The sequence below is a fragment of the Daldinia caldariorum genome, assembly GCF_022478825.1.
Source record: "Daldinia caldariorum strain CBS 122874 unplaced genomic scaffold F4812scaffold_2, whole genome shotgun sequence".
NCBI classification, from domain to species: Eukaryota; Fungi; Ascomycota; class Sordariomycetes; order Xylariales; family Hypoxylaceae; genus Daldinia; species Daldinia caldariorum.
The window spans coordinates 585,822-612,713 of record NW_025953038.1 but is presented as its reverse complement, the minus strand read 5'-3'; the positions used below and the strand labels follow the sequence as shown (position 1 = coordinate 612,713).

Here is a 26,892-nt window from a genome sequence, read left to right as displayed (position 1 = left end):
TGATAGTACCTAATGCGGTAGGTAGCTATTATATAATAATGTAAGGGGCGTAGTACCCGATCGGCTGGTACCGGAAGTTAACAGTAACACAGCGTTGAAATGGTCCGTTCGTTCACCGAACGAATGTGTCCGTATTCTATAAATGGACATAAAAATACTAGGTGCAGAATTGAAATTTCGGCCCGGTGCGATGCTTATCGTACAATACCCAAGGAGGTACCCAGAAAGAAATCCAGAGATTTCAGCTCAGCAGGAACATAAGGGTTAGCGTAGATCATTAGCCCCGAAAGGTTGACGCGCGTGGCAGGGGGTGGGAACATCTACGGGGGTGAATGGGAATCCTACGACATGGTAGATACCTACCTACGCTGATACGATACTTACCCGCAAGTGTGATGAAATATGTTATGTCCCATAGGATGTCCCATGGGGTGTCCTATAGATATACCTAACCTGATGCAGCTGGGAATCCGACGCACCCAGGAAGGTAAAAGATAGTAGTAGTACAGCATATGAGACATCAATATATCGGAAAGATGTCGTACGAGATTTGCAGCTGCGAGATACTACATATTATTTTAGATCTTGTTCGTGACGTTACGATTGCGTCTAACTACCTGGATCTAGGTAATGCTACCTAAGTAACATCGGTTGCTTGTTTCACACTTTTTTGGTTGCTTTAAAGGTCTTGTGCAACTGTTGAGGCTGAAGACTTATATAAGTTATGGCTAAAAGGTAAAGGTAAAGGTAAAGGTGAAGGTGAAGATGAAGATGAAGATGAAGATGAAGGTGAGGGTAAAGGAGGTACTTAGAAAAAGGGGTAAAATTAATGGAAAATAATAAAACTTTAAAGAGACCAGCGGTTGAAAGGTGTGGAGACGCATGGAAGTGGAGGGAGCCCTGTGGAGCAGAAAGCGGCCCGGTACAAACATTAGGAAAGCCAAGCACGTGGCCGAACAGGGCCTTGACGCCCCATGCCAAGCGGGCCCCCACTGTTATCATCCCTGGTATGTACGAAGTAACGGTCACGGATAGATACATCCTTAGTGCCTGCCGTTAGCGCCTGCCGAATTCCTAGTCACCTTAACCGGGCAATGCCTAGGTGACGCCGGCTGGTTCGGCTAGATTGGGACCCGCTCTACCCAAAGGTTACTACTATTTACTGGCTGACTTATAAGATCTCTCTCTATGACACTATAGGAGTGTAGATGTAAGTATTCTTTCTGGGTAGATAGGCTAACAGGTACCTGAATAAAGGTGATTTTCTGATTTTTTTTCCCCCAAAAGAGAAAAAAAGGAAAAAGAAAAGAAAATCATCACGAAATAGGCAGTCGAACCACTATCCTCGCGTCATGCTTCATTACCTTTCCGGACAATGCTGACATGAAAAATATTATAATACATCCTGATGTCATTTTGGCCGTAGCATTCTTGCAACATAAATCGGACATAACTCACGACTCCGCGTCTTGGTTCGCCTACTGAAGCGATGCATATAAGCTTCGCAGACCATTGCCTTCTTTGTAGCTTTACCTATCTCTACGTGGGAGATTAAGATATATAAAGTTGCAATGCGCAAGCATATGCATAAGATGCGCATAGATGCTGTTGTATTGGCCCTTCTTCAAGAGTCTTTAGGTTAATGAGGTAGTGAGCAACCCTGGGTATCAAAAGTCAGCAAGCTGGTAGACTCCATCTCAAGGTTAGGATAAGTTAGATTACTATATACTGGGGAAAGGCGATCTATCATCACGAGGTCCGTAGTGAACGCGATGGCTAATGCAACAAGCCCGATTAAGAATCCTAGGATCTATACTGCAACATTGTTCTGTTCTAGAGTTACATGCCGCCTCCATTCCAATTTATCCGCTAAACTCCATTATCGTAATTTGAAGCTCTTACGGTAGAAAATTAATCCTAAGTCGAGGTTCTTTTTTAGTAGGCGGATTCCTCTCACAAAAATGCGCTCAAACTCCGTGTCTTGACATTTATAGTTACTATTAATGTTTTGTAGAGTCTAGACATTAGGTGAGATGGCCTTGCGTAGATGATTCAAACTAATACCATATTAATCATTAACCCTCGCCCGTGCTAAACCTCAAAAGTAACACCATTACTGCCCAAATACGTGCTCTTTCGCTGTAAGGACCGAACTCGGCGCAATCTTTGGTCACCTAGAATGTTTTCTATCATCTGTCGAAACCGTCACAATTCGCCATCTGTCCCAGTGAAGCTAACCATAGTCGGATTTTGTAGTAGCCGCCGCCGCCGCTTCCGCCATGCGATCGTCAGTTCATTATTAGAATCTGGGGCTGCTGGGTAGCTGCGCCCCACAATCCCGGCTTTGGATATTCATCCCCCAGTGCCATTAATCCACTATCCTCAATGATCCCTGGAAATTACTAGAAAGGTCCCATACGATTAGGTATTACTAGCATTCGGTCATGTGTATGACTTTGCCGTCATCGATTATATAGACGTCTTCCTCTTTTAATAGCTTGTTGCTGGAATCGGGGCGCCAGGAGTGGCACTGGTGGTCATCACTGTAGGAACCTGAGTTTGATTGACTTTGTATCTCAGAATCCATTGGCTTGGGGACTCGTTCGTGTTGACAAGCTCCATCAAAGTGTAGTGGACGACGCCGTCTTCAAACCGTGGAACGCAAATATCATGCGAGGGCCTCGGGAGACTCATTTCTGAGGCTACTCCGTCGACGTCTCGTCCCTCCGCCTACAGGAAGTATTAGCCAAACTTGTGTTGAAAATGGAGAGTTCAGCATGTCCGGGCGAGCGACTCACGCAACAGTTTGCACAGGGGGAATTATTCACATATACCCAATTAGGGCAGTTGTGAGTATAGAAGTACTTGCACCGGTACTTGTAGAAACCACCGCTTCCGCTCATTGTCAAAGATGCCGCTACTGAAGGAAGAATAGAGAGAGAATTGTCGGCTTTAAAGAGCGAGTCGTAGTGACTTAGTCGCGAGTAATGAGTTGTTACCGAATGGCAATGGGTAACGGTAAGAGGTTACTGCCCGCTGGCAGCCAAGCGATAGGGTTTCACTGACGGACTGCAAAGTCCAGATCGAGTGGGTGAGAGTCTAATAATATAGGATACTTAAGAACCTCGAAGTGGTTCTCGTTGCAAGGGTGCTCGAAAAGGCAGAGCGGATCTACCAAACTAGATGTGTGCGGAAACATGGTTATTTATCTCTCCAAGGGTACGTCAATGTCGTATCTGATGTACGTAAATACGTATCCTATTTGAGTACGTAGGTTTATTGAATACTTTCCCTTTCTCACTCTTATTAGTTGCTCTTGCAGCTTACCTCAGGTACTTCTGCCTAGACCGTGTCGATGTTTTTGGAGCACAACAGAAGCCGTCCGCCATACTGCCGTATTAGAGACAGGCGACAACCACCTTTCCAACGGGAGCGCCCCTGTAATGCAACAATGGAGACCCTGCGGCAACAAAGGTCCATAAAGTGGATCCACTGGTATTCTGGAAACATGCCTTCATTTACGATACAGTCCTGTAAGAGCAGCTGGGATGTTGTCCGACATGTCATATGTATGAGGGGTCGTATTATAATAGATGAAAGATGCGCCCCTTTGGAACCAGCTTGTGGAACGACGACCTAGGCCTTTGGAGAGTGCGAATAGAGAATCATCCGACCGTTATTACCAAGCCGTGGTCTTCTGATTATTGGCATATCAGAGGTGTATGATATGCGATATAATATTAAATATAGCCTCCTTGCCTCATTGGCCGGATTTGGGTAGAATGAAGTGGTAAGTATAAACTAAATAGGGACTCGAGAACTTGGAGTTTATGAGTTATGACCAAAAGAATCAGTTGGATGGCGAACATTACAAGCTACGTTCCAACGCAACCAAAGATTTATTTTTCACTTAGTTTCGTTTATGACTTTATTGTCATACCCTGCATTCGACCTGTTGCATCAACCCCCAAAAATAAATATAAAAAAAATTGAGAATGATCTAGGTAGATGATGGTGGGAGACTGCCGGGAATCGAAGCTCGGGGTTCCAGCGGTAACGCGGTTACACTGCGGCCAAAGAATCGAATGATACAGCGTAAAGGCTTGAAGCTTCTTAACAAGTAACATCAGACCCTCCCCAACTATAACCACGCTCGCCGCCATCTTCTGCGCTTCCACTCCCCTTCGATAGCGGCCCTACACACATTGACATAAAGCCATCGTCCAATGCAGAACAGATATGCCCCAGATGAGGCTGAAAACTGACAAGAAAAATGGAAAGGTTATCCTATTATTGGCCGGAAGGTTTTCCACGGTGGATAACGGCTTAAATTAATTAATAAATTTCTCAACATCGTTTAACCTGCATCACGCCCAAAGCTTTATACTTATACCTACCTCCTATACTTACCTGGTATTATATGTGTAGTATGTAGGAAGACATTTATGTACGTACGTATATGCAAGCATTGAGTGCCTTGTGTAACACCTAATCTAGGTACATAATGTAAGATTTCCCGCTTACGTGTATTAAGAGCTCTTAATAGGTACCTAGTACCTAACAGGAGGTAGTCTGCTAAATGGACTCTTGCGTCCTAGGTCGTGATGGGAAACAAGGAAGCACCTGCCGGAGCAATGCCAAAAAGAAAACCAGGCAAGTCCCAGGGCAGCACTGACTCCCGCTGTGCTATGAGTAAGATCCTAGGAAGGCCCTCCGCTCCACTTAACTCAAATGTCTCTAAACTTAAATCCTCCCCTCAAAATCTCCGGTACCCAGGGTCAGGGACCAAAAAAAAACCTGGACTAGGACAAGGTCGAAACAATCTGACCCTTGACGTCAAATCTTTAAATTTCCCACACCATCCAAGACCTACTACAACAATACATAACAGTAAAATGTCAGCCATCAAGAAATTTCAGAAGCACAAAAACCCACAAAGGCTTTACTACCTACCTGGTATGGAAACGATAGAATCCATCGCGCCACGATGCCCGCTCACGCACATTACATAGCACATTACGTCTACTAAGCACATCGACCTATCATATGGTTATGCCTAATCGAATGCATGCAATCTTTCTTTCATCTACCCGTGTCATGATCTGCCTTCATCTGCAGACTTATCCTGTCGTCCACATCCACCCTCATCAAATTTCTTTTTCTTTTTTTTCTTTTACATCCGTCTCCAGCATACCTACCATGGAAGCCGACCGTGCCTATCAACAGACCACAAGCTTCAAGATTATCAAGATATACCATTATAGGAATAGTAGAAGAGGGCTAAGCCAATCAAATTGAGGCGAACAATATTATGCTTAGCTCGCCCTTGAGGACATACTTCAGCCACCCACTTATACGGATGCATGGCTTACAGTAGTGGCCTCGCGTGTTTGTGCTCTGGTCGCCGAGCCCAAAATCAAACACAATTTCCTTTTACCGTACGCACGTATGTATGGTTTCGTAGCTATGGTCAATCATTTACTACCTGCATCAAGCCTTGCTTTCGATAGGCTTTTTTTTCTTTTTTTCTTTTCATTAGACCCGGGTAATAGGCTTCCAATGTATGATGCTACTCTCTTCGATCTCATGGCACTTATGGTGTTCAGAAATTGTCGATCTAAGCTTGCCATTGGCCGGACCTTTCATCTAATCGACTGACTATGAGTATTCGAAATTAACCAGGTTACCCTCTACCCCATTAGGTACATATCCTGATTTGGGAAGGAGACTCGTCGTATGTTTAGGTCATATGTCCACGAAGACATCATTCAGTGTCCCGTAAAATGCAGGAACATATCTAACGGCGAATATTATAAGTCGGCCGGACTCTCAACGCATTATGCATGCATGGTATCACAATGGACGACGTATACTCTGTTATCATATCCTTAAACGAAAATTGACGGATCAAAAGGGGCGTATCTCTCATCGGGCAGCATGCCGGTTGGCTAATCTAGGACCGACATATCTTAGTAATGGGTGCTACTTTGTCTATGGCATGTCGAGCCATGACATTTTCAGATCTACCGCGCACGTAGAAGTGTATGCCGCGATACAGATGCACAGATGCCTCTCAAGCCCACGGCTTGATTAGGTGGCTGTCTGCGACATGGTGCGGCTTGACGGTCTACTACTGCTTGATTACTTCTCCACTGCGGACCACTGGTGTCATCTGCAAGGCTATTGTTGGCCAGATACGTATTTGGAGGGCAAAGCGGCTTTGAACGGGTTTAAAGAACGGGCTGAGGTACAGATTGGCGTTAATATCGCTGTCTTTTGTATTGGGCGCTTGCCTATCCTTTTCGCCCTCTAAGCCGCGGGCAGGGTAAGCTTTAGATCATTTCTAACTCTAGAACTAGGGTGTTTACAGTCAACTTTGAGCAAGTTGACGGTGGCGGGCTCACACCCTTAACCCGTTCTTACTACCTCGGTATTAGGGAGAGTTCCATGTTCATGACGAATGCTTTACTGGGCCACGGCTTGGGGTCGGCGCCTACACATGTCATGGTTTTCGACTTGGAGACTACCCATAAGCGACATCAAGATAAGCTTCGCCATGATTGGCAACCGGGGTATCCTGATGGTATTATTAATAGTGTCGATCCAGCTAGTCACCCAGGTTGTTGGCTCCAACCCTTATACTCGCTACCCGGAAGGCAGTCTTGGCCACTTGGATTTTATTACTACCCCATTGGCGGCATGCAATGTGACGCTCCGCGGTGGTCTGCGTCGTATGGTATTACAACTTAAGGAGGCCACTATTGATTGCTAAAGCAAACTTTTGGCTCAGTAATGGGTTTATAGGGAATATTGGTCGTGATCCAACGAGAGAAATTTCTGGTTACGGAGGGGTTATGCCGAATATTGCACTGCACCTATGTTGTTCTGGGCTCGAGTGGGAAGATAACATGACCAGCACTTATGCTAAACGCAGATACACCGATACCTCGTCTTGGGAGACGTCGGAGTTCGAAGAACATGAGAGGAATTTACTAATACGGTATCATCACATTGCAAGGGAGATACATATTAATGCGTCACAGTTTAGATGGCGCTCGGTACCTACCTAACTTATTAAACTTTCCGGGCAAGATACCAGACCCCCCTAATGGAGGATGCTCTACTTGGCCGCTTAAAATCGGATTTCAAGACACGTTACCAAGGAACAATATGTCGCAAAGGATCGTCTACATGTGTAGCATATAGAAGAGAGCTATGAAAAGCTACTATAGGGCCTCGGTGTCCGATGCCCTCAAGCTGCTGTGCAACAACGGGATCAAGGAAATCCGCATGAGGATTTTATCACAAGCCTTTCGAAATCCAGGCAGCTATAGGCAGCTAGCTACTACATTTCATGCTAAGAGGTCCCTGCAGGAGTTGCATGGAGGTGTTGTTACAACTTGTACAACTACGTCTCCTCAGTTGACTCACAACTCTGTTACAGGTTCACTCAGTTGCCATTTGCGAATCAGCACCACCACCCCCCCTAATTTATGAATCTCTAGGTAATTTACAGGACCAATAGTCACATTCGCGCTCCATGCGACTAGTTAAAACCGAAACTCGTGTCGGCATTTCACACAGGGTGCAAGCTTCCTGTTGTTTCACTAGCAGGAGAATGGAGACATCTTACTATACTTATGGTTGTGCATGTCTTATCCTTGTTGGAAGCTATACCTGATGCTGCTGCCATCGGTGGTACCCTCGGTACATCATGGGAGGGTAGCTCTCAACGGTTGATCAACATGCTTCCATCATGTGCTGGATCACCCTCTGCGAATGACTTGTCACTTAGACAATAGCAAGGCAATATGTGAGCTATTCTGTGACTAATTAATTATGCTAACGTGGGATGGAAGATGTTTGAGCTTTTACTCTTCTCAGGACCCTGCCTGGCGTTCTTTCAAATTAGTCAAACAGGCGTAATCCATCATAGGCATATGGGGCCTGAGATGACGTCCAACTTAGTAATTGTTGGCCTCATCTAGGGACATGTGAATATATCCTTATTCTATTGTCCTTAATTCCTTGAGAATGCCTTCAGTTGTGGCGAGGTTGGAGAGACGTGGAAGCCTTCTAGCACAATACGATGCTACTGGAGCACCAGGGCAGAATTTGCGGCCCACAAAGAGGGCCGTATGTCGAATTCGTAGCAACATTGTTATCACGGTGCCGATGCGAAGAAACCGAACACGCCAACTCCTCTGGAGCTACATCCTATTTGAGTCCTATTTTAGGAGGGGCTATATGAAATCATTCTCAGCCCGAGGCATATCATATGAGATCTTCGAAGGTGCAGCTATTTCAATTCAAGATTGCTTCGAGAAGTATTCCGAATGGGATGGTGATGTCAACGAAAACTTCCCCGCAATGATCTCAAGATGATCCATATCTGTAGCCTAATCGGCTTGGCTTTTGTCAAAAGGCTTCGCTTAGTTAACTACCACCATGCTTGGGCTTTTTCTCTAACCCCACGACCTGGTTGTCTCCTCCATGTACGGCTTCCTTCGGACTTGACGATCATCAAAGAGAGTCGAATTGACAGAAATACGTATCTCCGCAACTTGGACTTCTCCTGGATAAGCCTGAAGAAGATATACATCGTCACATGAACGCGGGGGTTGAACGTTCTCGCCGGTAAGCGTGCGTTGGTTCAATAATGGGGCTGGCTTGTCTAGAAACCATCCAGGCTGTTCCAGAACCTAGATCTCTCGGCTTCTAAGGCATCGTGACGGGCTCCCCGGGAAATATCGTGGACCAATACCATGTACGGAGATCAATGCTTTGTGTTTTGAGACGGGAGATGCGGCCGGTATTTGATCGTTGCCTACAACCTCTCGTGCTCGCACTGTTGGTATCTAGGCCTCATTACATGCGTGATAGTTTAATCCCCTTTGCGTCTTGTGCTAGACGTTTACGCAAAAGGCGGTTATACGCCCAACTGGCTCTATCCACTTTTCTGGGCAACCGAGGCCGCATCACGTCTTAAGGACTACCAGGTACGTCTCGACCGAGGTCCCTCAGCAGCTAGGTAGTATCCTCTTAAGCGCAGTTACAGCTATTGGCATTCCCAGGGATAGGAAATTAAAGCAGATATGCTTTAGTTCCCAGCTGAACCACCTTTCACATAGCCCAATCGGTCTCATTCAACTGCATGAGACTAGCTAGCTAGCATCTCGTTTGAATACTTCCGAAATAACATCTAGACTCGCTTCGAGAGCAGCCCGAGAATTGATTATACGACATCCCTGGAGTTATTGAAGAGAACACTTTGGTTGGTTGATGGTTGATGTACCAGACATCTTTCAAGTCCCCTCAATCGGTCGGTCAGGGGTAGTAGTCTTGTCCGAAGGTGATTCCTTTTTCTTTTTTTGCCCCTTTTCCCTCCAATAGGTTAGGTACCTGTACCAGTCTATCTCCGCAGGTCCCAGAAAGGAACCTTATCAAGTTTCTATTCGACATCTAATTCTAACATCAATATTCATTCTCGTAGCTATTTATCTACCTACCTGTACCTAGGTAAGGAATGGCAACTACCGAAGTCCTATCCTGTGCCGCTATATAGCACGGGAAGACCTGTGGCGAATAAATCGCGTCTCTGCAGGTGGTCTTTGGTGCGTGAAAATTTTCAACTCAAGGCTTTTTACGCCCCCTCGCCTCCCCCCTTTTCTTTATTACATCCACCGCCCTCTTGCCTGTCTATCATAAAGCGCCGATCAGGGCGCCACGGCTTGGACGTGGAATACTGTCTTTTGTTCGCGTGTATATCCAATTATTTGACGGAATGATTTCCGAATCCATTATTAGACCAGTTATTCGCTCGCCTAGTTTCTAATTCTCTCTACCCAGGGCAATTACCGCTGGTGCTGATACACCGCTCTGCCGTCTGCTTCTATGGGCACCTGAGGCTCGGCGCTCATCTCTTTGTAGCCGTGCTCATTAGCCAATTCGGAGGGCTGCCAGTTGGCTTGTATCATGGGCTGCTGGGTATTAGGTGGTGTGCCCCATGTAGTTGAGCTCCAGCTGCTAGGACTTACTATATTCGTTGGGGCTTGCAACCCGGCCGCCTCCTGCCGCCTCCTCTGCCGCCGCGACCAAAATACCCATGCTACAGCCGCGCCCAAGGCTAAGACAGCGAACGCAGCCCCTACACCGATACCGGCGCCGGCGCCGGCACTAAGTTTGGTGTCCCCGCTACTATCAGACTGGTCTTCTCCTGTAGGAGGCGACGTTTCGGATGCGGGAGGGGAATCGCCTGGCGATGATCCGGGAGTTGCGGTTGCCGTCCCCCCCGCCGTCGTGGTCGTCGGACCGCTCTGGATCACAACGCCGTACGCCATGACAGTAAAGGGGGCGAACAGACTGGTTAGCGGCCCGGCTTCTTCGTCTCCCCTTATCGTACCGTTGATCGTCGTGAAAGTCATCTCCGTGTTCGCTCTGTACACGGACATGCAGCCGAGTGTCGGCCCCCACGGGTAGCTGTAGCTACTCGAAGTAGGGGCGCATTGGTAATTCCCTTGCCTAACGAGGTACGTCTTATTAGATTTGTACATTTCAGTATATCTCCTTGTTCATTTCCGTTTCTCTCTCTCTCTCTCAACGTGGACCCTAGCAAGCGCTACGAACGCGTGGTGACTCCTACGGAGATTTTCAAGAATAAGGAGAAAAGAAAAGAAAAATGCGTATGCGTTAATAACACTTACGGGCAACATATCCCCCGTGTAACGACGACCGTCTCTCCTTCGATGGCCCTAGACTCGCACGCACGCGTGTACCCGGAGGGGCATATGCCGGGGCTGTAGTACTGGTTCTGGTAGGGAGAGTAGTCGTCAGGGAAGCACGACGACTGTCCCGGCCGGCCCTGTAGCCAGTAGAAGGTCGAAGCGGTGTTGACCCAGTACAGCGCCGACGACGCGATGCAGTCCGCCGGCGGCGTGAAGGTCGTTGTAAGAGGACCGAGCGACATGCCCCGCGCGAGGCCTCGACCGAGTCGTCGAGGAGACAGGGGCAAGTATGTTATCTTGGAGATCCCGTGTTTTACGTCCTTCTCCGCTACCTCTCTATCCCGTGCCTTTTTCTTCGTTCACAGACCCGCCGGCAATAATAGTCTTCGCTATGCGCCGCAACCTGCCGTGCTCGGTTACATTCGTTCCGTCCCGGTCCTTCTCTGATCTTCTTACTTGATTCACCAAAGAAATGAGAAACAAGGCGATTCGTTTTCGTGGTTTTTTTTCTCGACCTTCTCTTCGTGTTGCGCGCGAGGCTGGATGGATGCTAGCTAGCGAGAAAAAGAAAAGAGGAATTGGTGGCCCACGACATACATACCTCTGCACGCTATGGATTGGCAACATGGCTAGTATATTAGAATTCGTTAAGTGATCGTCTTAGGACCCAAAGAGACCCGATCGTCCACACCTAAGAGGACGCCAGAAGGATCGGCATCCCGGACCGGCCATGATCCCATGTCGTACGCGATAATCTTTTTCAACTTCTACGCTGCTTCGCTGTCCCCGCTAGTACCCGGCTGAGCAAAAAGCCAAAGGGGGCTCACGTTATACCGCTGCTATTGGTGAGGCTTATGTCCTACCCCGCCACTTTCGTAGCAAGGACCCGGTTGTTCTATCGTTTTCTTACCACGCGGAAATGCATATATTGGCAGCTGGGGTAGCATCAACGCGCCTTTGTGTCAGCCGAAGCTTGCTACTTTTAGTAGGGGATCGACGAGGCAGACCATTCTTTTTGAACTCGCCTTCGAAAAAGCCGAGCTGCAATGTTTATTGTTTTATACACATATATCTGCGAATGATTTGGAATACCTTAGGTGGTTCTTACAGCACAATGTTCAAGAAAGGCGGCGGTTTTGAGAACTATCTAAGGTAAGGCTTATTAAATTCCTACCTATTTACAGGCGGTCGTTCGTCTGAATGCTGCGGAATACTTATTGTATCCAGCATTCAATAGCCCAGAGTCCAGACAGCCTGCTTCTCTAGCGCGTTATGCGGAGTATAGGTAGGTAGAGGTAGGTAATAAATAAGCCGACTTGAATGATCGACTGCGTATCCGCCTCTCATCATCTCTCTTCCCCCTATCAGGTACCTAGCTAGTATCGGCTCATTGACTCATGGCAACTACTTGCGATTTGTTGTATGTACTTACCTAAGCTAAACTACTTGAATCACACGTTGTCTCACTTTCTTACGACTTGTGGATTCTCAGCTGAATCGTCAGAAACATGTGTGTGTGTGTGTGTGTGTTGTGTTTTCGCCTCTTACCTTTATGTCAGCCCGCCCGGTATGACCGTCCGGCCAAGCTTTCGAGGCGAAACGTTGGCCGGAACCGAATAACATAAGTTAGGTAACAATTAGGTACATGCTATAGTCATCTATTGTCCTTGTCCCCCCTTAACTTCCGCCTCTCAGATTCTCGTCAGTCATCCTCGGTGAACGCGGCTGATACATACCTGCTAGGTAGGTTCCTACATGTAGTCTGTTGATTCATTCATTTACTTGTAGCTCATCGAGAAGCTTGAATACGATTTTGTGTCTAACATGACTCATGATTGTCACTCAGGGGTAAAAAAAAAAAAAAAAAAAAAAAAGAAATCAAAAAACTAAAGCTTTTCGCGCAACTCCGTCAACTTGAGTAATTTTTCGACGGATACCAGATACTATTAGAGCCAATATATTTCTCATTTGTTTGTTTTAAGACTTTATCTAACTACCTAGATACCTTATATTAGAACGTCTTCTGTGCCATTGCTCTCTATCGCGGCCACGGTCTCTGATCTAAAATGCTTCTTCCTGCCTTGCTTTAGCCTTACAGCTCTTTGCCTAGTAAGTTTCTTTTCATCAATTATTAACATGACACGCATCATACATCTCCCGCGAATGCTAGGATAGCGATAAGGTAGTATAAGATACACCTTATAAGATGTTCCGGACTTCCTGTCTCTGAGCAATCCTCATCTTAGACATGCTTTGTTAGCCTTCGGATTGTCAGTTCCAAAAGTTCCATATTCCCCAGTATATCAACTCGACTCTGCATGGAAAGGAATCTCGGGACCTCGATCGTCCTAATTCGTAGGGCATTATCGTTTTATCGCGGTAATTATGATAGCCTGGTTCAGCGACCACCCTTCATAGCAGCCCGGCGTCTCATCTTGTCAGCCACGGCCTTCAGTGCTAACTTGACTTCTTTCTGCCCGTCCCAAGAATCGATATCGTAATATGCGGGGGCAAGTTCCTACAATCATTTAGTTAGCCATATTATCCATACTCGATTGAAAAATATGTGAACATAAAATAGTATCGACTTACCAAAAGCCACTCTGGTTTAATTCCAGTGACTGTTCGGATGTAATGCTTAGACGTCATGACGAATTCGTTGTAGAGGACCCAGTCGTATTCTGTCTGGAGCACCGTGCTTGGGTGCAGCATAACTTGCTGGCTGTTGTCTTTGAGGGTGCGGTATACCCTGTCCTTCTCCTTCTTAGCTACTTGCATGAAGAAGCCGGTGATGAGCGCGCGACGAATATTGGTGTAATAGTTCTTATCGTTGAAGTCTGTGCTGACGAGGTCCAAGCCCTGCGTTTCCATGATGCGCTTGAGTTGAGCACGGACGTTATCCGCACTGGAAAGGTGGCGGAACGACAGATAGTGCTTGTGACACCAATTCCTTGCGTCTTCACCGCGGTTCAAGACTCCCTTGAAAGCGTGGTACACGTTCAGCATCGTCAAATGGTCTCCGTCGTTATGTTTAAACAAATTCTTCATTTCGTCAGCTTCCCGCCTCTTTTGGGCTGGGCGCACGAAGATTTGAGGCACCGAAAGGAGGGCCGTGATTGATAGAATTTCGTTGGAGCAGTAGAACTCGGGGCTTGAAATCAACATGACGGCTAGGCTGGGATCCAAGGGAAACTCAGATGCTAGGCCGCCGAGGGCTGTTAGTTCTCCCTCGTCGTCGAGGCACCTGAGATAATTTAGTTCTTCGAGGGCTCGCATCATCGTCTCGGGCGCAGGAGGATCCATGAGATCAAAATGCACCAAATCCACAACACCAAGCTTCTTGAGCTCGAGGACGGTGTTGGCAAGATTAGATCGGAGAATTTCGGGGTACGTCTGCTCAATCAGTTCCTCTTTGAATGCCTTTTCCGTATAGAGGCGGAAACACTTTCCAGGTTTCGTTCGACCAGCACGACCAGCTCGCTGCTGAGCGGAAGCCTTGGAGATGGGAGATACCAAAAGCGACTCCACGCGTAGCCGAGGGTTATAGATCTTCTGCTTGCTGAAACCGGGATCGACAACGTAGACGATACCGTCAATTGTCAAACTTGTCTCGGCAATATTGGTTGATACTATGCACTTGCGACCAGGCCTGCCGCCTTTCCTTAACGGCGGTGGTGCGGGGTCGAAGATTTTCTGTTGCTGATGCGGAGGAAGGGTACCATAAAGGGGGTAGACGCTCATTGGTCCACAATCGGTTTCCCTCACAAGCTCATCGACCTCAAGAGAAATCTTCCTACACGTGTCCTCAATCTCTTCTTCACCAGTGAGGAAGAGGAGAATGTCACCCTCGTCCTCACCAGCATGGATTTGAAGCACAGTACGTATCGCGCCCTCCACATAATCCTTCTCGGGCTCAGGTGTATAGAAAATCTCGACAGGAAATGTTCGACCTGGAACAGCGAGCAAGGGCGCGTCGTAAAAATATCTTTGGAATTTCTGGGCATCTAGCGTGGCAGACATGACAATAAGCTTGAGGTCGGGCCTACGTCTGGTGACCTGCTTCAGAAGTGCCATCAGAATGTCGGTAGCAAGGGTACGCTCGTGCGCTTCATCCAGAATAATACAGCTATATCGCGACATATCGTGGTCATGCATTGCTTCTCTCAACAGCATACCATCGGTCATGTACTTAAGCATCGTCTTGGAACTCGTCTTGTCCTCGAAACGAATGCTATAACCGACCTCCTCTCCTAGGGTGACGTCGAGCTCGTCGGCAACACGCTGTGCAACGGACATGGCAGCGACTCGTCGGGGTTGAGTACATGCAACCATCTTTCGGTTCAGATGCGGCAGTTCGTCGTAGACAACGTATTGTGGAATTTGCGTCGTTTTACCGGAACCAGTCTCACCGACGAAAACCAGGATCTGCGACTTGTGATATAGATCGAGAAACTCTTGTCTACAGCAGGCGCATTGTTAGCATACCTAGGTAGGATTCATCATAAAAAGAGACAGTACAGGATGAAAGATGTGAAAGATGAGGATTAACCAATTCGGAGAAAGCTTACCTTTGCTTATATACGGGAAGGTTGCGTCTTGCCTTCAAAATATTAAAATACTGCTGGGAGTGCGGTTCTCCCGTGAAGGGGTTATTGTCGCCATTCTCAGCTTCGAATGCTTGTTTGGCAGTTGTCTTTCGTCGTTCGAAATGCGCCAACGGGGAGCCTTTCGGTAATCTATCGCTAAATCCGGAGCCATTCCCCTTGTATTTGCTATCAGAATCACCGTTGCCGTCGTCCCAATGCGCAAGGTATTTGTTGTATTCGGTCAGTGTCGAGTCGTCGCCGTCTTCTGTTTTAACGCGCTTTGTAGGCGTCTCAACATCCGGACTACTTAGCCGCTTTTTATCATTTTGCGAAACATTCCCGCTTGATTTATCAGCCATCTCTCCTGATTTGTCCTTTTTTTCTTCTTCTGCTGATAAACCCAAAGATACGTCGTTGCCTTTCCGAAAATTTGGGTGTTGTCGCAGTAAGATGGTTGGTGAGGACAAGGCTGAAAAAAAGGCAGAAAGCTTAAGTGGTCAATGATTTTTATTTTTATTATTATTATTATTATTTTTTTTTTTTGGTTAAACATTTTGGGCCCCACTTCTCCGAATCTGTTACGTAGATATGATAATAGCTAAGGGCACATAAATTCATTTAGGCATAATGCTAATCCTTCCTATTAGTTTTTACATGCATCTAAAAGAACTTAGGAGGATGCTTAAAATTAATTAGGCAATACAAATACTACATAGTAAAGCAGGTACTATAGTTCATAATGCACTACCTAGGTACGCATACACTAAGCTTTAGATACCTACCTAGGTAGGTTAGGTTAGGTACCTATACAGTCGTCCGAAAATCAATCATTGCAATAGAATTTCTTGCAGAAGAACCCCCAAGATTCCAGGAAATAACACCTCGCCTAGCCATACCTACCTAGGTACATAAGTATACACCCGTCCAACTCCTCAAATCCCGCCCACCTAACCGCCTTATCACCTATAAATCCCCATCGTATACACTAATTGAGGGGCACGAAATGAAAACACCCCGTTTTTCGTCAATCCTTTGCCCGAAAAACACACAAGCCCATGCAGGCACTAGGTCTAACTGCGAGACGATCATCTGCCCGAGGCTAAGTAGGATGTCGTTTAATCAACGCCAAACTCCGCAGGACAGTGCATGCTATCTTCCGTAACCATCTCCTTTTTTCATGGTTTCGTTATGCTTGTATCCTGTCTGCACATCCCATATATTCCTCCCGAAAAACGGAAACCATGGCATCCTAATCTATGGTGTTACAGTGTGCGTTGCTGATCCTCCGAGCATCTCTAATAATGCTCTCAATCAATTCCATGGAATCGTCTGGTACTTCTGGAAGATCACTTGTGTCCGCTTTTATCAAAGGTACAGGTACCGGGGCTAAAGGGGTCGTGGTATATCTCCCTGGTGATGATACTGGTTCTGCTGCGCTTGGTCGTTGTGCAACTGTGGTGCTTGATAATTGTTGTACATCTGTTGATTGTACATCATGTACGGGAACTGCCCGTAATTCGTCTGCTGGCTGAGGCTGCTGCTGTTAGGCACTGTCTGCGGGAACTTCTGCCAAAAAGGTCCGCTTACATTGCTGGGCTGGGGCCCTGGACTTTCTATGTGCCTTGGAGTTCCGGATCCGCCGTTAATCAACGGGACCGACGTATTCGGAGTAATAGTAAGATTTGCTATAGTTGGCGTTGCGGTACGAGATGTGTGTTCCATCGAGGAATTCTGGGGTTGAACCGGGACTTGCGACTTACGTAGTGTCTCCCACGGTCGAGGAGGAGGTATATAAGTCTGTCTGGGCGGCTGAATCGGTGTTCTCGGAGAACCATTCGAGTTCGTTGATGAGGGCTGCTTCTGGACCGTAGCGGCTGCGACTGGCGGTAAGGGACTATCTACCTTAAGCTGTGAGGAGTCAGGGTTTTGAGAAGAGATGGTTGTTGGTGATGGGGCGGAGGGAGCATGGGAAGACAACAATGGTGCTGATGGCAACTGCTGCTTCGGCATAGCTTGGTACGTTTGAACGGCTGTTTGGTCGTTGCAGGTTTCGAAGTTTCTTGACTGCAACAATGCAGCATATTGAGCTCGGATTGCAGGGTGCAGTTGTGTTATAGGCCCCTCACTGAAATACGAGGAATCCGCGACACGTGATGGTGTTTGTTGGGCTTCTGACTGTCTATTTGATGCTATATGTGTCGGTGGTAGCGTCGCTTTCTGCGTTGCGAATGGAGTAGGGGAATCACTAGTTGGTACAACTGCCGATGAGCCAATTGAACTGGAGTTGCCTGCAAATGGCACGGGGCTGGGCGTGCCGTTGCTCGGGTTACCATTACTGGGAGGAATCTGACAAGCGTTAGATAGACCAGGAGTACCGCTGCTGAAGCCAGATGATCGCCTTCTAATTCCAAATAGCGCCTCGGGCGATCTCAGTAAATGAGCCCGAAGGTTACCCTCATAACCATTAGTAAAGCCACCCCAATTAGCGTAAGGCGTCCTATACTTGGTAGAATCCCTAAAAGACTGTTAGCTAAGAAATGAACAGGGAAATTTTTGACTCTCATACCTGTTATGATGGACCTGGAAAAAAGCATATTTCTGAATAATACTTGGCCGCACTTGCTTAGGGGTAACTGGCTGCGAGGGGGCCTTAGCTTCTGCCATAGCGCCTTGGGCCGACGCGGAAGGTGGCCGAATAGCAGACGAAGTCATTGGCATATCGAATGAACGATTAGATGCCAGTGATCCAGATCTAGCTCTAGCTTGAGCTTGGAAAAGCTGGCCGTTTTGTGGTGACGGCGACGGCCCAAGACCAGGAGGTTGTGTAAATCCATGGCTGAAGGGTGACTTAGCAGCAGAATCAATTCTGTTACTCCCGTATGAAAACGGCGGTGTTCCAAATCGACGATCCGAGCCGAATGCCAAAGACTGGCTACTAAGTGATGACCGGTTCCGAGCATGTCCTGCCCTTGGAGGCGTTAGTTTAGGGACAGGAGCTGCTGGTTTTGATACGGGGTATTGAGCGGTGGCTTGTCCGTTGGGCTGCGGCGTCGAAATCAGCTTAGGCGTAGTTGGCTGAGGGACGAATTGTCCACTTTGCTGATTCGTACAAGTCTGTTGACGAACAGGCGGCTGTGGAGGATAATGGTTGATGAATCGGGCTGTAAAAATGGGTTTCTGAGTATTCTGTTGCGGTGTAGACGCCCCATTTTGTTGTAGAATGGGTGGCGTAGGCGCTGGTTTCGTTACAGGCTGCTGGAGAGTATGCTGTAGGGCCTGTTGAGGAACAGGAACAAATCCCGAACCCGTGGGTTGTGGATAAAAAGGTGGTCTTGGCATATATTGCCGTTCCATGAAAGGAGAAGGCTTCGGAAGGAACTGTTGGGTCGTAAAGGGAGAATGAACATAGGAAGGTGTAACGGGATCCCTTGGTTTATATTGGTATGGCTTCTCAGGCTTGGCTCCTGTTGTAGCCGGGGTCTGCACCGAAAACGTCGATCCGTACGATTTTCGGGGCTGGGCTATAGGTTGAACTGGCCGAGGGACAGTTTCTAAGAAATTGCTCTTGATATTGTGTTTGGGATTCTTTGGATCTTCTGTATACTGAGCGCGCGCTTCCGTTGACGTTTTACCAAGGTAATGCCAGATCTGGTTATCCTTAGAGAAATCCACTTTAGTTTGAGCCTTATTCGAGCATTCGTATGAATTAAATTCGGCCCAGGTAAATCCTTCAACGAAAGGTGCATCTGGACGTGGAAGTTCCTCTGTAGCTCGCTTCGTAGCGTTAATTTGATCCTTAGCTTTACGTGACGTTGGCATGGGTATAGCATTCGCAGACGCCCTTGGTAATCGGAAGTCGGCAGGATCTGGAAGGAGAAGCCATTTCCATTCAATTTCGATACGGTCCCTGGAGAAAGTTAGCGGCTGGATTTCGCGAGTGTAATTATAGGTTTTGTACCCGTTAGGAATGATATCCACAAGCAGTGTCTGCTCATCGGCCCGGTTCTCAACGACAACACCTGCGAAGATATCACCGCGGTAGTACTGTAGTTGGCATATATCTCCTTTCTTGAGAGCAGCTGCCGCCTGGCGAGTCTTTTGACACTCTTCCAATCCATCACCATCCAACTTCTTATCCCTCTTAGTCCTATGAAAACGGCAGCTGAACTCAAAACCTTTTTCCTTGTATTCGGTCCCATCCTCGCCGAATATGGGGACGTCTGCCTCTTCTACCAGGACCCCAGCCGCTGCAGCGCAAGTAGCGTGGTAAGAGCGAGCACATTTCTTTTGAGAACACTGGAAACAAGCGCCCCTCTTGGACCGGCAATACAAGCACTTAAGTTCCAGGCGAGCTTTGCCGACGTTTTCAACGTTCGCAACAACTTCTTTTCCATCAACTGTCTCAATCCAGGTTTCTGATCCGTAAAGTGCGCAAATTCTATGAGCTTTGCGGCCATCGCTTGTCGGTAGGACATCTTGTCCTGGTATATCATGAGGACACAGGCAGCACGGCGGTTCAATGTGGTTCTTAACGCGGAGTCGTATCTTCTTGGTTTTCTTCTCCCCTTTATCAGCTGCTAGACGTTTGCGTTTACGCCCAGGCTCCTTGAATCTCACTGCATGAGACGAAGCCGGTGTCGGTGCGCCATTGTCAAGGTCATCGTCTTCTTCCTCCTCCTCGTCATCTTCTTCATCTTCCGTTTCCTCGTAATCCGTTTCTTCGCCTCTTAACTTACGTTCAATCTCGTACACATCAACCCAGACGCTGTCCTGTGCCTGGGCACATTCACATCTCTTGGCGATCTTTCCCATCGGTAACCATGAGTCCAAGGCAAAGTTCACGGCTTCAGCGCAGTTATATCCTAGGTTGTATCCCGAATGGTAACCATATGGATAAGTGACAACAAATTCCCCTGGATAGGAGACACACTTATTGACTTTGATATTGAAGAAGTTTGCCAGGTGGTTTGGTGAGATGAGGAAAGCTTTGTGTCTCAAGAATTGGTCGCACGCCTTCGCGTCTGTAGGCCAGATACTCTTCATCGCGGCTTCAAACCGACGTGCATCACCCTGAGAAATACTATACCACTGTTTTGGAGCACCAAAATGCAGGTAGTTGATACTGTATAGGTCGACGTCTTCAAGATGCCACGCAAAGGTCGCCTTCCACATGCCTAGGTATAGATATGCCGTGTTGACACCGGGAACCTTGGTGCCTAGGACGTCGAGGAGGTTGGGAAGCTTGTTAAGATTCCAAGTATCACATTCGTCGTCAAAAAGCGTCCCAGGGAGATCAGCACCATACAGCGGCTGCGCATAAGTAAGAGTTTTCCAGTATATGCGCTCAAGTTCCTCACACCTCTCAGGCGTGTATTCCGAGATGTCCATACGGTAGTCGAAGTCCTTGAAAGCTTCTTCATCGATCCTGGCCGACGCTTCTCGTTTCGAGTATTTCCTCCTAGCCGATGTCGATTGCAACTTGGGTTTGGCTTGCCTGGCACCACCCATCCGACCAACGACAGGGGTACTGTCGTCATCATCATCTACTTCAGCACCTGGATCCTGCTCTACGGATTGGATAATCTCTTCGCTCGGCTTGGGTGAAACAGGTGTCATCGGTCGATCTTCTTGGTCGGCCTTATCTTTTGCTGCAGCCCGCCTACCTCTTCCTCTAGTTGGTCGGCCCCGTCTCTTAGAATCGGTGGCACTTGAGGACGGAGCTGGTTTTGGCTTGGGCGGCGCCTGGGCGCGCCTCTCGCCGCGTTTAGCAGGAGGCTGGTGTTCACTTTGATCGCAGAGCTGTCGCCACTGTGGGATATTGTAGGATCTCTGATGAAGAATGTTGACCTGTCGATATGTGCCATTGGATCCCATGATATCCTGTTTGATGGGCTCCCTAACTCTGATTTGCTTAATCATATCATCAAGCGGAGGGCGTTTGTCTGTCCATTCCTTCGGGGGGATGACCTTAATGATTCCAGACTTCATACCATAACAATCGACTTTTGTCATCTAATAATTATACGAGTTAGCGATATCAGGATCAGATGACGAATGAAGAGACGGGAGTAAAATGTAGCCATACGAATTTCTTAAAATCCTTGAATTGGTGCATGTTTGGTTTGAAGACGGGAACAGTACCAGACCAATGGTCGGGAACAACCTCTCCGATATCTTCATCTTCCTTTTGTTTAACATCTTGATCATCATTCGCAGGTTCAGGTTGCGGAGCATCGGAAGACGGCTTGATATCCAAATGCATGTCCATATCCATGTCCATGTCCAGGAACGAAGGGTCGTCGAGATCACTCAATTCGGAATCATCGCTACCGTCCAACTTCATAGCGCTGTTACTATCGGGCGGTGAGTGAAGGCCGGTGGCTTTATTAGTGAGTGCGTCGTTGCTAGGTTGGTCATTTGCGACTTTGATCTCAACCGTCTCCTTCTCGGGCGCAGACGCCATTGCGGCGGTCGCTTCGGCGGACATGACGATTGGTGACTACATGCGACCGGTGGATTTAACGTAATGCTTTCCCAATCGGCCTTTTGTTAATTCTTCTCTTCTAAGTTGAAATTTATTTTTAGTCGACTGGTGGAGAACGTCGAGGGTGGAAGTCGGAAAAAAAAAAAAAGAGAATTGTCGACCGAGTTGTAAAGCTACAAGTTGACTCCTTGTTAGATGAATGGTCGAAATGAAGTCGGTAGGTGTCGGTAGGTGTCGGTCGTAGCACTGTGGAGGTGGTGTGGGATGTAACTGCCAAGTGGTGTATCAAAGCTTTTCCCTTCCAGGCTCTAACAAACGCCCCGGTTAATCTTCGGCGGTCGTAATGGTACGTTGATGGTACGTTTTTGCGTTCTTTAGGTAGGTAGTTGTAGCCTGTAGGTTACCTACCTAGGTACCTTACGGGGGTTGTTTTGGGGTGGATATTTGGGGTGCGGAGGCCTTGGACAGATGGAGGCTGGGGGAGCAAGCAAGGAAAGAACGGTTCTTATCATGTATTGTACTTATCGTAGGTAGGTACCTAACCTTAGGTATATGTAAACAGTCGCAGGTGTTAGTTGTATTTAGGTACCTAATTCATACACTTCGCAAATAAAATGCGGATGACAAAAATAATTCAGTCAGACTGGGATAAAATGGAGCAGGTAGGTTAAGCAATTGCTAAAACTTTCGAAAAAGGGATCTCAAGAAGGATAAAAATCCGATAGCTACTACTTAGAAACTGTTAGAACTACCTAAGGTACCCTAGGATGCTCTATTGCGGATTGATACTGCGGACATATTCACTGGAAGCACGTACCTATCTGCATGTACCTTGGTATTCTGTATCAGGTACCTATTCCCAGGCAGATCTTTCCGTTATCTGATGCTGCAGCTCGGACCTATCAGAATTCTTTTTGGAGAACGGAAGTCGGGATCTAAAAAGTACGGCATCTACAAGATCATCTTGATGAAGAGCCTCTTCCTTACTTTAATTGGTAACTACCTTAGGTACCTACCTAACCTAGTAGGTATCGATCTACCTACTAGGTTACCTCAGAGAGATCAAGCCCCCGCAGCTCCTATTCCCAATGGCCAGTTTAATTTTTTCTAAAGTTACCTACATTAGGTACATATTTCGCCTCTTTTATTAGCCTTCCACCTCGCATTTACACCCGTCGCCACAACATTTACCTATGGAATGTACTATGTAGGTATGTAAGAAAGAACGCTCGCGTAGACTTTAGTGCACGTCACGGCTATGTCATCATTAGCCCAGATTTAATTAGAACGAACTCTCTATCTGCCTCGAAAATTAAGTTTAATTCTAATAGAATCGGGGGAAAAAAGAAGAAAAAAGAAAAAAAAGAAATCATATTCAAGTAAAACACAATTTTGCAAATTATATCATACCTTATATATAATCCTTAGTATAAATACCTATTGATATCAAAGTGCCGAGACTGCGCATTTAACTTTCGAGCCTGACGGACTCTCGAGCTCTAAAGAGTAATGGAAGCCTCATATAGTTAAGGTTAAAACAATAGTTACTCTGCTTAGAGGATAATACAGTATGTACACTCACAACCGATTTTTACTTCATTGCCAGCTTACCTTAAGTACCGAAGGCACCTAACCTATAATAATATCACAACACTCTTGATTGAAGATCATATCTTTCTAGTGTATCAGATTGAGTCTTTCACCAATTTCTACACGTTTCATGGGAAGAATATGGTTGATCCTGTCGTGTGGAATATCAGGCATACAGCCTTGAAGATATTATTTCTTCTTTTACGCTGGTAGGGTTTCCCCTTAAGTGGTTATCTACACCTGCCATAATCATTTAGTTATCCCGTGAAGGTATAAAATTCCCATTAGAAGTTCTAATGAGCAGCAACACCGCACAACTACGCCGCGGCCAGGATGGTAAAAACAAGCAAATTATGTATGTTATTATTATTTTTTTCAGTAAATCCCTTCGTTAAATATGAACGTATGCTATCTCTTGACCATGATTAGCTGCTAGTATAATACGAAAATCAACTTTATTGAAACTCTGTCCCGTTCGCATCTACGTCATAGACGACGGTATGATTCAAGGAAATACTTGTTTCATCTATTCTCGAATTCATTTACTACCTCCCTAAACGCTTCACGCAAATGACGCATAGCAGTTCTAAATCCATACAAACGTGAATAACTCTCATAGTAGATCGTTTCACCTGCTAGAACCAGAAGGACATTGATATCGAACACATAACAACCCTACAGACGCATGAACCACACGACAGGAATGCCCGTTTTAGAAATCTGTTTTTTTTTGTTTCCACTGCGCAACGCTAATAGTAACACGTTCATCAATACAAGCCCCTCCCCAGGGAGTAATTCGACAAAGTCAACATGTAACTCCTAGAGAAAACAAGAATGCCACCCTCAAACTCCTTCTGGGAATAGGTATCGGATTTTTTTTTATCCACGAGGTGCTTATCCAGTGCTCTAGAAACCAGATGCTATGAACCCATTGCTCGCGCGCGATGCTTGAAAAATAGAAAACGAGGTATCATAATGTCATCGATAGTCCCAATCATGGTCGTGAAGAAAGGCGCGCGTCTTCTATATTCCATCCAGGGAGCATAAATAAAATAGAAAAAATTATCTTTCTGAGCCTTCAGTTTTCCCCTTTTTTTTACTCGAAGGGAGCACATGTGAAGGCACCGCGGACTTTGCCCTTTTCGTATCCGTCCATCTGTAAAGGGTGTGTTAGTTAATGACCTGATAATGAAAAGTTGGACGGGCGACAAGCCGAGAAAATGGAAACTTACGATGTCGACGATACTAGCATACGTGCCACCAACTAGCACAACCGCTCCGATAATGAATACCAAGGCGTTAAGAAGACTCTTCAGAATGTTCTCCTTGGCGTACCACTTGCCCTGCTTGATGAGCATGAACCAGAAGATGGCAGGGAAGTAGAACGTGAATCCGGAGATGAACAGCGCCGAGGAGATGGCGAGAAGATCGGAGAAGAAGGGAATAGCCTCAGCGATAACCCACGCGATGATGGTGATGACCGTGATGAGTGCCAACCACGTGACCCAGCCCTTAGTGGTGTTGATGAATCGGGTGACCGAGTCCCGGTAAATGCGGCCGTGGATGTATCGGCCTACGACGGTACCGTTGATGGATCCGGAGATGAAGATGACGGGCAGAGCAATGCCGAAGGCGACCTTGGAAACCAGATCTCCGGCCGACAGTAGGGACGGAGACTTGACGCCCTGGCCCACGAAGCAGTAGATCAAGGCTCCGGTGAGGGTGTAGATTACGATCTCGATCAAACCTAGTGCCCAGATGGACTTGACGAAGTGCTTGGGAGTGTGCATTTCATCCATGAACGAGAACTGGCAGATGGCGAAGCTGTAGGCGAAAACGATGTTCGTGATGGCAATGAAAGCCTCGGTGAAGGTGAGGTTGTCCTTAGGCCAAGCGGACCAGTCAGATGGAATTCCGGAATCTGTTCGTTGCACACCAGTCGCAATGATCGTGATGAAGATAGCGCCCATGATAGAAACGAAGTCGATGTAACCTAGGATGGCCACCTCGGCAAAAGAGGGCGGAATAGCGAGGAGCAGGAGGATGATAGCCGAGACGACACCGAAGACTAACGAGCAGGTGCCATTGTTGGTGATGTTGAGGAAGGCGATAGTACCAGTCAGACAGTGAGATCCGACGAGGAACACCAGTTGCAATACGAACATTCCACCGACCAGCTCATATCCGAATTTACCCATGATCAAACGACCGGCATCCGCGTAGTGCTGCACGTCCGGGAATTTCAGCTTAACCTGGCCGACGACATAACTCGTGTAGATGGCAAGAAGGCCCAAGCCAACGCTGAGGATGACACCCGCCACCATTCCCAAGGTGGCAAACGCCGCAGGCATACTCAGACTACCGAGAGCGATAGCCTCGACGATGAGAACCACTGTTAGTCGCTTCCATCCTAACCTTTTGAAGTGAGCGTGGCCCATGGCTACTTTTTGCGCCTCAGATGCCGAGATATCGCTGACTTGGCCAACTACCTCGGTGCTGGACCCCAGCTCTTGCCCCGAGGGGGTGTCCGAATCGAACATCTTCTCGTGCTTCGTATCCGCCATCCTTTCTGCCATCGTGTCCGCGAGGATTGTTAGTGGAGCGTCGTTTCCTCGTTCCTAGATGTACAGTTGATGTTGTCGTCGTTGTTTTGGCGTAGACGACAACGATAGGGTAGAGGGGCTAGAGGATGGGGGATGGGGGATGGGGGAAGGCAAGGCAGAAAAAAAGGGCAAGGTTGATGGCGGGAGGGATTCGATTCCAGAGAAGCAAAGCGCCCGGGTGAAGAATCAAGACCAAACTCTAAAGACGCGCGGGCACCCCAAGGGTTTATTATAAAAGACCGAGGGACGAACTGCACTAGGCAAGTAGTCAGGTGGATTAATATTGACTTCCACCGAGAATCATCCATGGGCATGGGCAGATGGGGTTGCCCCATTGTGGGTATTATACAGAGAGGCCAATCACGCCGGCGTTTCCGACTATCTCTGGTGACGAAAGCCCTAACGATCGACGCGATTACGTTACGTTTCACAGTCGAGATGGTGGCTCAGTCTCCAGAGTTCCCCCCAAACAGCGGTCGACATCCTAGGATACCGAGAAGTGGTCCTTAGTGATCTGATCCTAGGGATCTCGCGTGGTTGAGTTGTGATGACGGCCCCCGTAATAAAATCAAAGCAACTCTTTGACCAATATCGGTCTTCTCTCATTCGCCCACAAGGACAAAATAAAAATAAAATCATTGGCTAAGCTCTGCGTCGGTCACAGCTACCGACGCTAGTACCTTGAGCCATAGACGTCACTACATACGGTCCCTGCCCAGCGTGCCCAGCTTACCCAGCATATCCATGGACCTTCTAGAAAAAGAAGAGATTTCTTAGCTTTGCCGATCTAGGCACGACGAGTTGTTTATTGGGTGGCCAGATCCGCTTGCGGCGACTCCTTCACCGCCGATACAGACTCCGAACTCTTTTGAAAAAGACGGCCTAGAAATGTCTAAGACACCTGG

General features: G+C 47.2%; 6 protein-coding genes across 6 annotated transcripts; 1 reads left to right on the top strand and 5 right to left on the bottom strand.

The window, feature by feature from the left end:
- Window positions 1-2,045: 2,045 nt before the first annotated feature.
- Window positions 2,046-3,129, bottom strand: F4812DRAFT_168273 (uncharacterized protein). Its single transcript, XM_047929904.1, has 2 exons — window positions 2,799-3,129; window positions 2,046-2,730 (listed from the first exon to the last, which is right to left on the bottom strand). The coding sequence occupies exons 1-2, from the start codon at window positions 2,901-2,903 to the stop codon at window positions 2,491-2,493; spliced, it is 345 nt and encodes a 114-aa protein (XP_047793477.1). The 5' UTR covers window positions 2,904-3,129; the 3' UTR covers window positions 2,046-2,490.
- Window positions 3,130-9,204: 6,075 nt separating this feature from the next.
- On the bottom strand, window positions 9,205-11,081 carry F4812DRAFT_168383 (uncharacterized protein). Its single transcript, XM_047929906.1, has 3 exons — window positions 10,704-11,081; window positions 9,510-10,521; window positions 9,205-9,462 (listed from the first exon to the last, which is right to left on the bottom strand). Exons 1-2 carry the CDS (start codon window positions 10,964-10,966, stop codon window positions 9,855-9,857), a joined length of 930 nt encoding a protein of 309 aa, XP_047793476.1. The 5' UTR covers window positions 10,967-11,081; the 3' UTR covers window positions 9,205-9,462; window positions 9,510-9,854.
- Window positions 11,082-11,497: 416 nt separating this feature from the next.
- On the top strand, window positions 11,498-12,054 carry F4812DRAFT_168302 (uncharacterized protein). Its single transcript, XM_047929905.1, has 2 exons — window positions 11,498-11,876; window positions 11,952-12,054. The coding sequence occupies exons 1-2, from the start codon at window positions 11,644-11,646 to the stop codon at window positions 11,959-11,961; spliced, it is 243 nt and encodes an 80-aa protein (XP_047793475.1). The 5' UTR covers window positions 11,498-11,643; the 3' UTR covers window positions 11,962-12,054.
- A 616-nt stretch (window positions 12,055-12,670) lies between these two features.
- Window positions 12,671-15,921, bottom strand: F4812DRAFT_412967 (P-loop containing nucleoside triphosphate hydrolase protein). The gene is made up of 3 exons (XM_047932748.1): window positions 15,293-15,921; window positions 13,317-15,183; window positions 12,671-13,242 (listed from the first exon to the last, which is right to left on the bottom strand). Exons 1-3 carry the CDS (start codon window positions 15,667-15,669, stop codon window positions 13,123-13,125), a joined length of 2,364 nt encoding a protein of 787 aa, XP_047793474.1. The 5' UTR covers window positions 15,670-15,921; the 3' UTR covers window positions 12,671-13,122.
- A 58-nt stretch (window positions 15,922-15,979) lies between these two features.
- On the bottom strand, window positions 15,980-22,087 carry F4812DRAFT_412965 (uncharacterized protein). The gene is made up of 5 exons (XM_047932747.1): window positions 21,396-22,087; window positions 19,269-21,322; window positions 17,877-19,217; window positions 16,898-17,825; window positions 15,980-16,844 (listed from the first exon to the last, which is right to left on the bottom strand). Exons 1-5 carry the CDS (start codon window positions 21,795-21,797, stop codon window positions 16,560-16,562), a joined length of 5,010 nt encoding a protein of 1,669 aa, XP_047793473.1. The 5' UTR covers window positions 21,798-22,087; the 3' UTR covers window positions 15,980-16,559.
- A 2,132-nt stretch (window positions 22,088-24,219) lies between these two features.
- Window positions 24,220-26,183, bottom strand: F4812DRAFT_168032 (transmembrane amino acid transporter protein-domain-containing protein). The gene is made up of 2 exons (XM_047929901.1): window positions 24,617-26,183; window positions 24,220-24,540 (listed from the first exon to the last, which is right to left on the bottom strand). Exons 1-2 carry the CDS (start codon window positions 25,958-25,960, stop codon window positions 24,481-24,483), a joined length of 1,404 nt encoding a protein of 467 aa, XP_047793472.1. The 5' UTR covers window positions 25,961-26,183; the 3' UTR covers window positions 24,220-24,480.
- Between the last annotated feature and the right edge of the window lie 709 nt (window positions 26,184-26,892).